The sequence below is a fragment of the Pyrus communis genome, chromosome 8 (assembly GCF_963583255.1).
Source record: "Pyrus communis chromosome 8, drPyrComm1.1, whole genome shotgun sequence".
NCBI lineage: Eukaryota > Viridiplantae > Streptophyta > Magnoliopsida > Rosales > Rosaceae > Pyrus > Pyrus communis.
The window spans coordinates 19925169-19939740 of record NC_084810.1 but is presented as its reverse complement, the minus strand read 5'-3'; the positions used below and the strand labels follow the sequence as shown (position 1 = coordinate 19939740).

The 14572-nt window shown below is 36.1% G+C and overlaps 1 protein-coding gene across 1 annotated transcript; it reads right to left on the bottom strand.

The window, feature by feature from the left end:
• Positions 1-273: 273 nt before the first annotated feature.
• LOC137741445 (chitinase 2-like) lies at positions 274-1333 on the bottom strand. The gene has a single exon (XM_068481157.1). The coding sequence runs from the start codon at positions 1328-1330 to the stop codon at positions 419-421; it is 912 nt and encodes a 303-aa protein (XP_068337258.1). The 5' UTR covers positions 1331-1333; the 3' UTR covers positions 274-418.
• Between the last annotated feature and the right edge of the window lie 13239 nt (positions 1334-14572).

Genomic DNA, 14572 nt, shown 5'->3' with positions numbered 1-14572 from the left:
ATATTCGTTGCACAAGATAAAAAGACGAACAATGATAAATATCATTTAGTTTAATGATATTTAGGTTTTATAATCTCATGCATGATAATTGTTGAATAAAATAAAAAAAATGTCCGTTGTATTACGGGATTCAAACCCCATATTTGATGTGAGGGTAGATCATCAATGTTGAAAGTTGAATTATGCGATGGCAACGCTAGAGTACCTAGCTAGCGTGTAAAGCAAGAAAACCATATGTTGAAAATAAGAAAATTTTAATAAAAAGTAGCACTCTTACACAATCATACAAGACAATCTGAAATATGTAAAAACTCTAGCACACATGAAAGTAAGTATATTACCCTGGAATCCAATTCCAGTGCCTACTTCTTAACCACACCCGTACACAAGGCAATGCATAAGATCATAATATATAGTACTAATTATTGGCCAAGAGAGCTTCCGATTGCTTTTCGTAGCGGAGACCAAGTTTCTTGGAATCATCAGCTGACCAAACAAAGATTCCACCGAGTTTTCCCTCACTCCTGAGCCTCTGGCAGGCTTTAAAAAACCCATTCTCCGGCGACAATCCGCCACTCCCATCACTGATAAAGCTTGCCAAGACCTGTCCGCCATTGTAATTGGAGCTCTGAGTGTTGAAATAGTTGATGAACTGAGACACCGTGGTGCTCTGATCGTAGGCATAAAATTGGAAATTGACATAGTCAATCAAATGGCCATAGCTCTTCCACAAGGCCAAGTAGTGGCCCTGAACTTCATCGTCGTCAAACGGAGCAATAGAAGCAAATGAGATCACTCCATTGTTCTTTAGGGTTGTTATAAGCCTTCCAATGCACTCGGAAAATGTATCGGGGTCTGCCTGAAAGTGCTCGTAATCAATGTCGATTCCGTCCAAGTTGTACTGCTGGATGATGCTTGTGAGTGAAGAAACAGCATTTGAAACCCACGAATCAATCGATGAAGGGTTGAAGTAGGCAAAGCCACTATTGACACTATCTCCTCCTAAGCTCAAGGCAACTTTGACATTAGAATGTTGGTTTTTGATGGAGGAAACTTGGGAAGGGCTGAGGTTGTCGGAGTCCCAAAAGACATTGAATTTTCCGTTGGTGGGAGAGGAGCCTGAGGGGTCATAGTCTATGGCAAAGGAGAGAATGAAGTGGAATTCTACATTAGGGTTTATGGGGACATCCGAAAATTTGACGTTATTGAATTCGGCTCCTATGTATTCGCGAAAGAGATCGGAGTTTCCCGGGCCGGCTTGGATATGGGATGTGAGGAGGGCTAGCAGAAAGAAAAGGGTAATGACGAGCTTAAGCATTGGAACTGCCATTGCTAATATTCAAGAGTAGTTCTAGAATATGTTTTTGTGTGTGCCTATGAGTCACGTTATGTGCCAGTTTTATAGTGCATTAGTTACTCAATGTGAAGATGTTTTTGTGCACGCAGTGCCGTTGCAGTTGTTGTGTTTTTTTGTGTTGAGCTTTGTCTCGGCCGAATTGCACAGAACAAAATTGTGCAATCATCTATTGTGTCCAATATCAAAATTTTATAATATTTCTGGCCGGGATAGTCCACTAATAAGGCCCAAATTTGTTTGTTGAAATCCCAAAATATACAAAGTAAACTGTAACAAGGCCCAAATTTGTTAGATAAATGCCTAAATTTTACCTCATAGCTAGGTATATGTACTTTCAAAATAGTTTACAAATATTGTAACTCAATTGCTTTAAGTCGTTCACTTTTACACTTGATATTCTGAGTTCGATTTCTACCTCCTTTAATATCATTCGTAAAAAAGTGGATTAATAAATGGTCAGATGCATTAGAAGTTTGCATGGTCAATGACAACGAGCTATATATCCTACATTAGGAATGGTTTGAAAACATTGACTAGGATCTCGCTTTGTAAATTTTAAGTTGTCTCAAAGTCTTTTGAATTATTAATCTCACATTCAAACCTACTATTCATAGTTAAGTAACTTAAGTTCAAAACAGATTCAGTAATCAGGAAAGTATAACTAATCATACTATCCTATATCTGTAAGCAAAGCTTGGTGTACTGGCATGTGGAGAAGAGAATAAAGGGATGCATGGCAGAAAGTGCACATGCGTTGGCAGCCTTGCATATTTTTCATGCCTAAGCGCTTTACTTATATGTATACTAAGGCCTTATTTGGCACACAATATTAAGCATCGGATAGGATTAATAATATAGGAGGGGATGTTTGGAGACTTACGTACTAAATAGTCGCCGGACTAACGAATCCGGTCCAAGTTAATTAGTACGCCTCACACCCGCTAGATAGTACGCTAAAAAAACTCGGTATAATTAGTCGGCCTCAAAACGCCTCGGATCCCTCTCGCATCTGCTCCGTCATCTCATGTCTGTTGCTGGAGATTTAGAGCTAAATTAACGGAACCATTCTCGCTCACACCTAATTGCATCATCTTCCTCATGGGTGTTTTCTCGTTTCATCTTCATCGTCTTCCTCTTGCTGCAATTTTCCATTTTTTTCTTCTTTGTTTTTCTCTTTTTCTCTCTGTCTTGTTTCCTTTAGTTTGTGATTTTTTCTATTTGATGGATTTGTGATTCTTGATAATTTGTGATCTTTTCTGTTTGATGGATTAGTTTGTGATTTTCGTTTTGGTATGGGTTTCAAAGGGATCTCGAATCTCTGAGCACTTCTTCCCTGTTCGTCATTCTCTGGGTTTCTTTTGATTTTTTAATTTTTTGTGATTTTTTTTGTCGAATTTATTTTAATTTGAATTATCAGTCTTAAAATACTATTAACAAGTAATTAAAAAAATATAACATAATCAATCCTATTAATACGGTGATTAGTCCGATGTTGCACCAAACATCCGACTAATTTAGTCAGTACTATCCGACGACTATTTATCATATCCGACTAAAATAGTCAATATAGTCTGAGCTGCCAAATGAGACCTAAGAGCAACTCTAGCCGTCACCCAATTGCAAGAGCAACTGGGTTGAACTGCCCTTGGCCCAAAAATATTTCCTCCAGCGGGAGAAAAAATTGGAGGCAATTACAAGGAAGGCAGGAGCCCTTATGGTTGTCTTGCCTCCTGAAGCCAAGGCTTACGCTCGTGTGAAGCCTAGCAGACAAGGGGGGCCCACATAAAGCCCGGCATAGTCAAACAACTCAAATTTGGTGATGTTACAACTGTTGAATTTTAAATGGTGACACACCCCGACCGAAATCAAGGCGTGCTGGCCGTCATGTGAGGGTGACGTAGCCATATGCACAGTGCGGAATTAGTAATAATATAAGAAATGCGAATAAATAAAAACTAAACTAACTAGAGCACTAAAAAAGATAAGGTGCAAGACGAAATAAGTGTGAATTCACAACCAGAGCATAAGTAGCCTAAGTGCAGTCCAGCAGGACGGATACTATTTATACAACACCCAAAGATGACCATACAATGATGGTAATCTGTCAGAGCTGCCGTGGATTCCTTGCAAACCACCAAAAAACACTCCTAACTAAAACCTGAAGGGGCATAAAACAGAAAGTGTGAGTGGGCAAAAACAAAGCTTTTCAAAACCATTTCAATTACCAAAGATAGTAACCCCTCGCCGTAAAACTTGTATAATTTCTCAGAAAATAGAATATATATACCACAACCATGCTCAGAATAACAAAATTTACAAATATGCCATGTCAAATATCTCAACATAAAAATATGTAAGCCAGGTGATATAAATTAATGCAAATGATATGTCAACCGGAGTCACTTAACGTGATATGTACGGCTGAATCTAGAGCTCATCCATCTAGCCAGAGTCACCTAACGTGACATGTACGGCTCAAATCCACATCTCAACAAATATACCTGCACATGAGTCGGAACCACCTGAAGTGGCCTGTACGATAGGACTGGGAGTAAATAAATATGCTAAAGTGCTACGATCACGTGAAAACTGTGCGAATAATCGCGGGTCACCTACGAGTCGGAACCACTTATAGTGGTCTGCACGACAGGACTGTGCACCTCACTTGGATCCAAGGTGAGTGTATGGTGTGGGAGGTGAACATCACGTGAAGAACTGTGCCCTAACCACGAGCGGGAGCACTAACACCGGGGTGCATGTTTATGAGTTTTCAACACATCTCACATAATCATCAATTCACATAAACAGTCTACAACTTACCTGGTACTTTCCTGAGCGTCCACCGCGTCAAATCACAATATGCACATATCATACAAATTCATAATCTAATTATAAAACAATAGGCATGGCATTTCAAACATAATTTCATTTAAATCGATTTTCTGGGAAAAATCTCAAGTATATAGGTATATATGGAAAACCAAAAGCCCACTCACTGGTATGTGGAAGGGTCGTAGCCCCCAATCCTCGATTGACAGCGCTTGTCCTGAGGATAGGTCTCACCTATATACGAAACAACTATATAAACGTTAATTTAAAGCACATAAACAAAACTAGCTAATAACTTCTCATACATTGCTCAAATAGGGTGTTTGAATATACCAATGTGATCTACTCAACACCACAAACATCCCCATATTTTTAGAAAAATTTTCCAACCACTTACGCGCCGGCCAAAGCACGGCCAGATGTGCCTCCACGCACGGCCAACCCTAACGGAACAGTTAACGGCAGTTAGGAATATTCCGTTAAAACCTTAATAGAAGTTAACGGTGTTATTTGACACCGTTAGAATATTCCGTCAACTCTGACGGAATATTCGTCTCCTTCTCCGACGAGCCTCGCCAGTCGTCGTCGTTAACGCCGCCGTCTGAAACTTGAATTTTTGCCGATTTCACTTTTAGGACTTAAATCCAACGGGATCTCGCTGGAAAAACCCAGGATAATCCGGCCACCACTGCAACTCTCCAAAACTAAACTTCCCGACGTCCAAAACACTCCAACTTTCTTCCCTGAGCTTCGTGAAGATGTTCTAAAGCTTCTTAGGACCTCAAAACTCCTTGAAAATTCCACGATCACGATCACATGAACAGTGCTCAAAATCTAGGATTTCTGGGTTCTCGGGTTTTCGAAAGATTCACGTTCTTAAAATGATATGGATGTGTTCCTAAGCTCACAATGAACACAAAAATGGCTTCCAAAACCTTGATCCGTGAATGCTCAAGTGGTTTGAGAAGTTGTCCGTACAATTGTAAGGAAATGGAAAGGAATCCGAGAGGGAAAGAGAGAGAGAGAAGGTCAATGGGTAAGGGTATGGGTGTGTGTGAGTGTGTGTGGTCCAGATGGTAGCCAACCAAAACAAAATAAAATAAAACCTAAGTCCTAAGTAGTTCCAAAAGTATAGGAAAGTTAGGAATTGGACCACAACCAAAACATATCACCCATGACACCCACAATCGTCCAAGGGCAAAATCGTCATTCCACGCTAGTAAAGCTAAAATAGATTATGTTTCGGGACGGGTTGTCACAAACGGTCTGTTGATCATGACCATTTTGATTTTCAACGGTTAAAAGATAAATAAATTTTTGCAGCGCTACCACGTGGCACTTTGTGGAGCCTCTGATTTAAAAAATTGATAAATTCAACGGCAATGACTAATCCAACTCTAAAAAATCTAAAAAAAAATCATAAAAATTATTAAATTTTTTCAAAAAGCTTACAAAGTTCACACTTAAAAAAAAAAAATCTCACAATTTCAAAACACTTGCAAAATTAAACAAAAATCTACGGCGATAATATATGCAGGGATAAGATGAAGAACACATAAAAAAAAATAAAACATATATTTGTGAATGGTAATCACCATCCCCTTTGCCTTTCCTCCTTCCAAATGAGTGGACTTGTATAAAAAGCAATTATTGGTTAAAGAGAATAGTAAGGGCAATTTCATTGCCCTTTCCCTCCACTAATGGGTGGAGATGATCTAAGGTGAGGTCACCTATCATATGTATGTGGGTAGTGAGTGAAGAATATGAGTAACTGGAGAAAAAAAGTAGGATGTGAGAAAGAGGAAGTGGATAAATTAAATTTATCATTGAAGTCTATTATAGTTAGAATTATAGCAGATGTGCGATTGTGTAAATCTTAGTAGGTTGTATTTAGGATTCCTATGTGATCTAGAAAATCTTAGGCTTTCTTGTTACTCGTAGTGCAAGTAAGCCCATTAAGTTTACTACAAATATAGGTACAAGATGAGGGGAAAAGAGTCACATGGAATTCCACATGCCTTTCTTTTCTTTCTCTGCTGCACTAAGGATATGAAGGATATCATGTACAAACCCATTCACCAAATCCATCACACAATCCAGTTTACCTTCAAAACACGGCTTCAATTTCGATATTTTTTCAACCTTGATTGCATGAAACATTAACCATGAAGCATGAGCCTAATTTAATGCTTTTCGAATTATAGATTATGTTTAATTATTGTTCTCAATTATACTATTATTATTGTTATAATAGTGGTGAATTGGATATGTGTGAATAAGAGAAGTAAAAGAAAGGATTTTTCCAACCCTAATGTGTGCGAGCCGTGGCCTAAAGCCGTCGCGCTACACTGCGTCATGCGAGTCACTAGAAGAGCTTGAGAAAATGTCTTGTACATGAAATCAGAAATTTGAAATGAACGATCTTGGAAAAACTCGATATTAACTCGGCTTGGAACTCCAGCATTGTTTTAACAATATTTTGGTACATTGGTCGAACTACACTAAAAAAGTGTTGCATCGCTTTAATGATGGTAGAGCGAAACATTCAAATATTCATATGGCTGTCCAAACGTTAGATGCAAAACACGACCATTTCCTTCCTAAAGATGATGATGAAGAGGTTTTTGAGCCTTAAGTTCCATATCTAAGTGCAATCGGCGCTTTACTGTACTTATCTCAGAGCACTAGCCTGGACATCTCCTTTGATGTTAATCTTTTAACAAGATATATTAACGCGCCAACACGCCGACACTAGAATGGTGTTAAAGTTTAACATTCTTCGTTACCTCAAAGGTACTACGGGTTTGGGCTTACTCTATCTTTATGCATCTTAGAATAACCCCTTTGGTCTTCTGAATGATGCTTGTCTTGATGGTTATGCTGACTCATGTTATTTATTTGACCCGCCAAGGTATGTTCTCAAACGGGTTATGCCCTTACCTTTAGAGACACACAATCTCTTGGAGGTCAACTAAACAGACCTTAGTTGCAACTTCTTTGAACCATGTTGAAATTCTCACTCTTCACGAGGCTACAAGTGAGTGTTTCTGGCTGAGAGCTGTTGTTGAGCATATTTGAAGCACTTGCAGATTTTCTCTTATCGTTAATGTCCCAACAAAGATTTATGAAGACAACACTGCTTGTATCAACCAGATAAAAAACTGATACATTAAAGGAGACAAAACCAAGCATATTTCACTGAAGTTCTTTTTCTCACACTAGCAGCAAGAGTATTAGAAGATTGCATTCAAACAATTCTGATCTAAAGACAACCTTGCCTACCTATTCACAAAGTCAATATTGAAATCAACCTTCTAGAAGCTTTTTCAAGGAAGGTATACATAAATTGTCTAATTAGCAATGCTTGTAGTTCTATCTTGAAGTATACTCATTTGACCTTAATGTACCTTTTTCACTACGATCAGGATAATTCTGTCTCATTCAATTTTTGTTGCCTGACAAGGTTTTGATGAGTTACTACTCTAAGTCGGTTATACCTTTGTGTATGTTTTACATACTTCTTGAAGATGATAAGTTTTGACTTGTGGCATGTACTCACTTTTCTCCTTAGATTATGGGTTTTGTCTCACGTGGGTTTTACCATGTCAAGCTTTGTGAGGTTTACCTTATATGCATTTTCCTATTTGAGACTCGCATTCACTACTTGTGTCGACTAGACTAGACGACTTCATTAACTGCTTTGCCATCTTCCACGAAGATCTTATGCGATTTTTCCTTCAGTATTTATACACTCAAGCGAGAGTGTTGTAATTAGAATTATAGTGCGTGTGATTGTGTAAAATTTAGTAGATTGTATTTAGGATCCCTATGTGATCTAAAAGATTTTAGGCTTTTTTATTACTTGTAGGGTAAGTAAGCACATTATTATATTTCCTATAAATAAAGACACAAGATGAGAAAAAAAGACATGCAAAATTTCCCACACCTCTGTTTTCTCACTCTCTGCCGCTGCACCTCTCTCTCTCCTTCAATTAAAGTTAGGCCAACAACAACACATTTTTAATATTTAGTATAGATATAGATACACATAGGTGGGGATTATATATCAATCTATCTTTCAACAAATTAGTTTTAATTGAGAGAATTTACAAATAAGCTTATATGAGATATTTCGTATTTCAATGATTTGAATTGTCTACTTTATGCGTTATAAGTTTTTTTTTTCCTTAAAGATCAATCATTATTGCAAAAAAAAAAAAAAAAAAAAAACTATGCGAAACCATTTAACACCTCAATTAAATTATAATTATTTTTGAGTTTCATGCCGTGTTCGTTGATTTTTTTCTGCAACTAGTTCTTAAGCGTTAGCGGTTTTAGTTTGTCTAATTAATTAAAGTTTTGCTAATGTCTCATGAGAGAGAAGAACTAATTTATCTTCATCATATTAAGGAATCAAAATGTCACGTGAAAGTGTGACATTGAACTTATTTAATTTTATGCAAATTGCTCATCAGGTCGGTGAATACTTAATTTCTACTTTTAGCTCACCATAAAGTTAAAGCCATCTATATACATATAGGCTTTTATATGTTTCCCTCTTTAGTAATAATTAAATTAAATTTCTGGGTCTTGTTTTTTGAAGGAGACTGTATGATGGGGTAACATACTAACATGGATGGTTACAACTTACAATGATGATATGTTGTGCTGTAAAAAAAAAGCTTAGGCTCAGAATAATCATGAATGCTTTCTTTATTAAAACATGGGACCTCAACTCTTTCAATTCTTCTTCGTTTTGTGGCTGTAATTTTGATCATCATCACTTCTGCGTTCAGGTATAAACACGTGGTTGGACAAATACAGTAACTTGGCTGAGTAAATAGCATTGATCATATTTATGTGCAATATTTTGCCTCAACAGGCATCCTTGGCTTGGCATCGTCAATTTTCGAAAGGCCTCAGACCCGGTAAAACTTAAGAATAATATCCGAAATTGAGGAAGACAAGTCACGCGAAGTGAAGTGATTTTCACAGAACTATTTTTTGCAGTGATCCGCCCTATATATATATATATATTATGCCCTAATTGATCTGTTGTGTGCGTTTAATATCAATCGCAAACTATTTAATTTAGTTAACTACTTGTATCCACTCCATGAGTACATAACATCGCATTTGAGTGTTATGAATATCTGCAACCCTCGCAAGTCAATGTAAGACTTTCCAAACACTTACTGAAGAAGGAACTATATATTTAGGGTTTGGACTGTAAAAGTGTGAGAGGCGTGCATGGTTTCAAGGCGGAGAGTGGAAAGAATCGAAACCTCTTCCAAAGGAAAAATGTGTCAGTAGACTCACTCACTCACTCACTCACTTGTAGAGAGGGATATGGGAAAAAGAACGTGAAGTAAAGCCCACGCAGAGCGCAGAGAATATGAAATTGGAGTGCCTCACAAGCAAACAGTTCGATCGATCCACTTCACTCACTGAATGCAGTGCAACAGAGGAAAACAAATTCAGAGCGAAACAGTTATACGTGTGCAGTGCACCCGAAACAGAAGGTGATATATCACATGTTAAAATATAAGTAGACAACAAGATTGGTGCGTCTCACTTTAAGGTATATTTTTTCAAATATCTTCCTACCTATGATGCACAGATACTTTTGTTTGGTCCCGTATCCCGTATCTGATACTTGATCAGATACGATACTTGCCCGATACTCTCGGATACTCATCCGACACGTATCCTGGTTGATGGACATGAATTTGACAGGATGGATACGCGTATCCTACATTTAGGATACACGTATCCGTCTTTTAGGATACATTTACACTTTCAAAAAAGGTAATGAGGAGGAAATTAATAGGAGACATCTATAATTGAAAGTTGCTGAATGCAAAGAGCTTCCCTCTAAAACCATGAATACGACTCTCACACTTCATCTACAGTTTAAAGAGGATTAGATTTCGAATTTTTCTTCTCTAATGACTCAAATGTACTTGATTTGAATGATGAATTACGTTTTAAAATGTATATTTTTGTTGCTATATACATTTTTATTTGCCGTATCCATAACGTATCGTATCGTAATTTTTAGAGATTTTCCGTATCACTGTGTCGTGTCGTATCGCCGTATCCGTATCCCTGCTTCATAGCTCCCTATTTATATTATATAGATTTGTGTTCCAGCTAACTTTCGAGAAAGAAGATGGTGGTGATCTAATTGGCTTAAACCCACATGGACTAGCGTGCAGGTCCAAGAATTTGGGATTTTCCAGTGGCTAATAATATAATGAATATATAAAGGCCTTGTTTTTGCTTTCTATATGTTTTAGTCTAAGATTGTTGAGAGATATTTCCATTCATTAGGTGTACAACTTGCCAGTATAGAATTGCAGTAAGCACATGTTCGGGTATAAGCAGTTGGCTTAAGAGAATGTTAAACTGCTGCATTTAGATCGGATTAGAGTAGACTACGAATTGTTCAGACGTCCCTGTGTGCGTCCGAATTGTTGACCGCGAATACATATGAGATCACTTGTTAGGAGATTCATGTATACAAACAACATATAATCGCTTATATGTGTGAACAATTTTTCTTAATATTCATCTGAAAAAAATTACATAATGTATCTCTTCCATAGAAGTCATCATATTAAATTTACAAATGTTAGCCCTCCCCCCATTCCCCCCCGCCCCCAAAAAAAAAATAAAAAAAATAAAAAAATTAAAGAAGTCTCTTAGGTAGACTTTCTAATATAAGAGGTATTTTAAGAGATACTGTAAAACAATCAACACTCTATTTTAAAGACCATATTAAAAAATCCACCTTCAAGAGATGATGTAAAAGAGTCCTTATTATAGCCAAATGTACAAGCACTCTTTAAATTTAGAGTGCAACTATTCACTTGCTAAATATTAAAAAAAAAAAAATAGAGAGAGTTGTTGGAGATGAAAAGTTAAAGTGAGTAGCTAAAATAGTTTTTAACACTGTTCATTGCTAATTTAACACAAATTCAGAGTTTCTTTGAGAGATGCTTAAATCTTGATTTAACTAAATCTTCATATAGTTAGTGACATCAATTGATAAATTTCAAGTAACAAATGTTGAGAGCGTAGGCCCTTGAGCAAGGAGAAAAAAAAAACAGAGAAGGTTGTTTTAGAAAATGAGTGTTGGGTTTGAATTGTTAATAATAAAATATTTAAAGTTTGTTAAAATAGAGTGTTATTGGAGATGAAAAGTTAAACTGAGCAGTTAAAATAGTGTTTTGACACTATTCACTTGCTAATTAAACAAAATTTTAGAATTTCTCTTGAAAATGCTTAAATCTTCATATGATTAGTGACATCATTTGACAAAATTTGAAGTAACAAATGTTGAAAGCAAAAAGTTCCAAGGCGGCATTCTACAAGTAAATTCAAAAATCAATGACCACTATTGCACCAACCAATTCTATAAAAACCCACAAAATGTAGGTCACCTCTTTTGGGTCACAACCCCAATTATCCCTACAAACAATGACAAATATTCGTGCACAGAACAACTTCTAATTGGGAGCTTTAAAGAGGGATGATCAAGTTGGGGAAAATGGGAGCAACTAGAATAAATTTTAGGGTTATATGCCCGTATACTTCTCCTTTGTGAATTATAGTTTGACGCATGTACAAACATATCTTGTTAAAAAATTACAAAATATTTTAACGACATGTCAAAAAAAAAATTGATCAGTAAAGAAGAAAGAAAAAAAAAATTAATCAGTAAAGAAGAATAACAATAGGCCAAAAAAAGTGAGTATGATACCAACATAGTGAATTCATATAGGAATTAAACACTTACAATCAGCGGAAATTTTTGAATGTGATATGAATACATTGAACTCGTGTGATACCAATATATTAAACTCATATAGGAATTATACTCTTACAATGAGCAGGAAAATTTGAGTGTGTCATGAGTTCAATATATTAAACTCATGATGTGATATATAAGGCCATCTTCAACCGAAAAGGTTAAACATAGCCCCGTCCAGAATTATAGTCCTGCAAAAATTATTTTTATATGAATAATGTCAAGCCATACTCATATATCATCTTTAACCAAAAGGGCTAAACATAGCCCCCTCAATAATTTGTTAGTTTTAAGTTTATACTTTAAATTTATTAGTTAATTTAATCAAATTATTGTTGAATGTTTTTAAATCTAGCCGTTAAATTTGAACAAATTATTACAAATGAGGAGTTGGGCTCCAAAAAAAAAGGCCAAGAGGAGGCTAACTTTGACCAACCTGATGCTCCTTTGGCAAATAATGGCATGGTAGGCTCCATAAATTATAGTCTAGTCATGGGTTAGAGATGAGTTTTTGAACAAATCAAGCCATGTTTTAGCTTTTAAACCTTTAGCATTTTTCATTGGATATGGCTTAAGTATCAAATTTATTCAAACTACCGAGGAATGCCTAAAAAAAAGGAAAAAAAAAAAAAAAGAAGCGTTTTGCATATTTTTCGACTTTTTATTTGTTTTAAGTCGCAAGGAATGTATTAGGCACCAACACCATGTGCCTCCTCACATCACTCTTTTTCACGTGGGGCAACTTTGCCACCACACACATACCCACTTTGTCCACCTTTTCATCATCTTCCAAATTTTATTTTTCCCTTCCTGTCCCAATTCTCTTCACAGTTTTACAACTAAATATTTCGCTTCATTAATCACTGAGCTAGTGACTTGTTGTACTTCCTTACTTTAAGTGAACAACTCCATCAAAATCATAAATTACCAAATCAAATGGTTGGTAAAAATTGACAAAACTAGGACTTTGTTAGACACTTATGTCAAACATCACATTAATTTGGTTCCTTCCTTTCTCACATATCTTAATATTCAAGTTTGCGGATGTGCCTCATCGAATTAGCCTAGTTATACGACACGATTTTTTACTTGTTATGAGATTATTTCTTATTTTCATACCCTCTACTTATCATGCTAAGATAATAAATTTAAGAGTATACTCTAAATTATCTCGATGAATTTGTACCCTCTCCTTTTCTTGACGATGGTTTTTTTTTTTTTTTTCAACGTATAAACTTTTCAATAGCTGCAAATAGTTTGAAGTTTCAGGTTCATCTCCCTCCCTTTGATCACTTGCCATGTGTCAAAGCTATATCCATTTTTCTAAGAAATTTGACTTAGGTCAATAAATTGATTGAAATTCGTTTTCTAACATAGGTTATTAAAATGGTTACTTAGTACTACGGTCCAGTGATATTCCTCTTTATTGGTATATGAGATATCTTAGATTTGAATCTTATGGATGGTGAGTTTGATACTAATTTATTCTCCCACCCCTTAGTGTAGATATATCGTTGAATAAAGAAAAAGAAAATATTTCTAAGAGCAATTTCACCTCTAAAGAATTTGCGCCAGCACCCAGTGCATTTATCTACTCAAGTGAACAGTAATATACCTCAATGAATAGTAATAGGCCAAAGTATTTCCACCCCTAAAACAAAAAATAGGCTAGTCAATTTTACTAAATATATTATTATTTTTTATTATAAAATAATAAAAATTAATTATTTTATTTTTAATTTCTGACTTAAAAAATTTTTTTTTGGGGAAAAAAACGTGAACCGTTGATCTATGATCGGACGGTCCAGTTAAAAAGTGAAATTCAAATTTTTTTTACCGTTGGAAATCCAACGGCAGAAATTGGGCCACATCGCCCATTCGGGGGAGATATTAGTGCGCATGCGCCTTTTGGCCCCGCCTCTAATTTTGTTGTCTGCTACTCACGCCCACGTTCCAGGCACAACAACACAAATGGCTCGGTCCCAAGGTCTGTCAAAAATGGGCTAGTCTGGAGACCGGCTTGGGCTGGGTGTCAGGCAAACACACGGGCTAGAGTGAATTGACAGGGTGCTAGCTTGACTTTTTGACTGGGTGTTGGGCTATTCCACCTCCAGTGGAACTGCTCTAAGGTTAGTACACCCTATTAAAATTTTTCTTCATTGACCTCTAATTAAAAACAAAAAATATATCGTATCCATTGATGTTTAACAAAAATTCACTATGTTTACAAATGATGTCTACTACAACATAAACCTAATTGCATAATATATAGGTACTCATTTTCTGATTTAACCTAATTAAAAATTGTTACTTGTTCCTTGCTTTTTAAAGCCCAAAAAACAAGAACCCAAGTATTATCCAGTGACAAATACTTGAGTGGGCCCATCAGATTTAATTGAGTGGAGCCTAGCTTTAGTTATTAACGAGAAAATTTTTAATGTTCTACGAACACGATTTGGTATATCAAGTGTTATAATACAATTGATTGAATTTTTTTTTATAAAGTTTTGAACCAATTATATTATTACACGCGATCTACTATATAGTGTTGCCGGTTAAAATATTTCTCGTCA

Excerpts from the sequence above, each read along its gene's own strand:
- LOC137741445 (XM_068481157.1), bottom strand. The coding sequence starts at position 1,330 with ATGGCAGTTCCAATGCTTAAGCTCGTCATTACCCTTTTCTTTCTGCTA.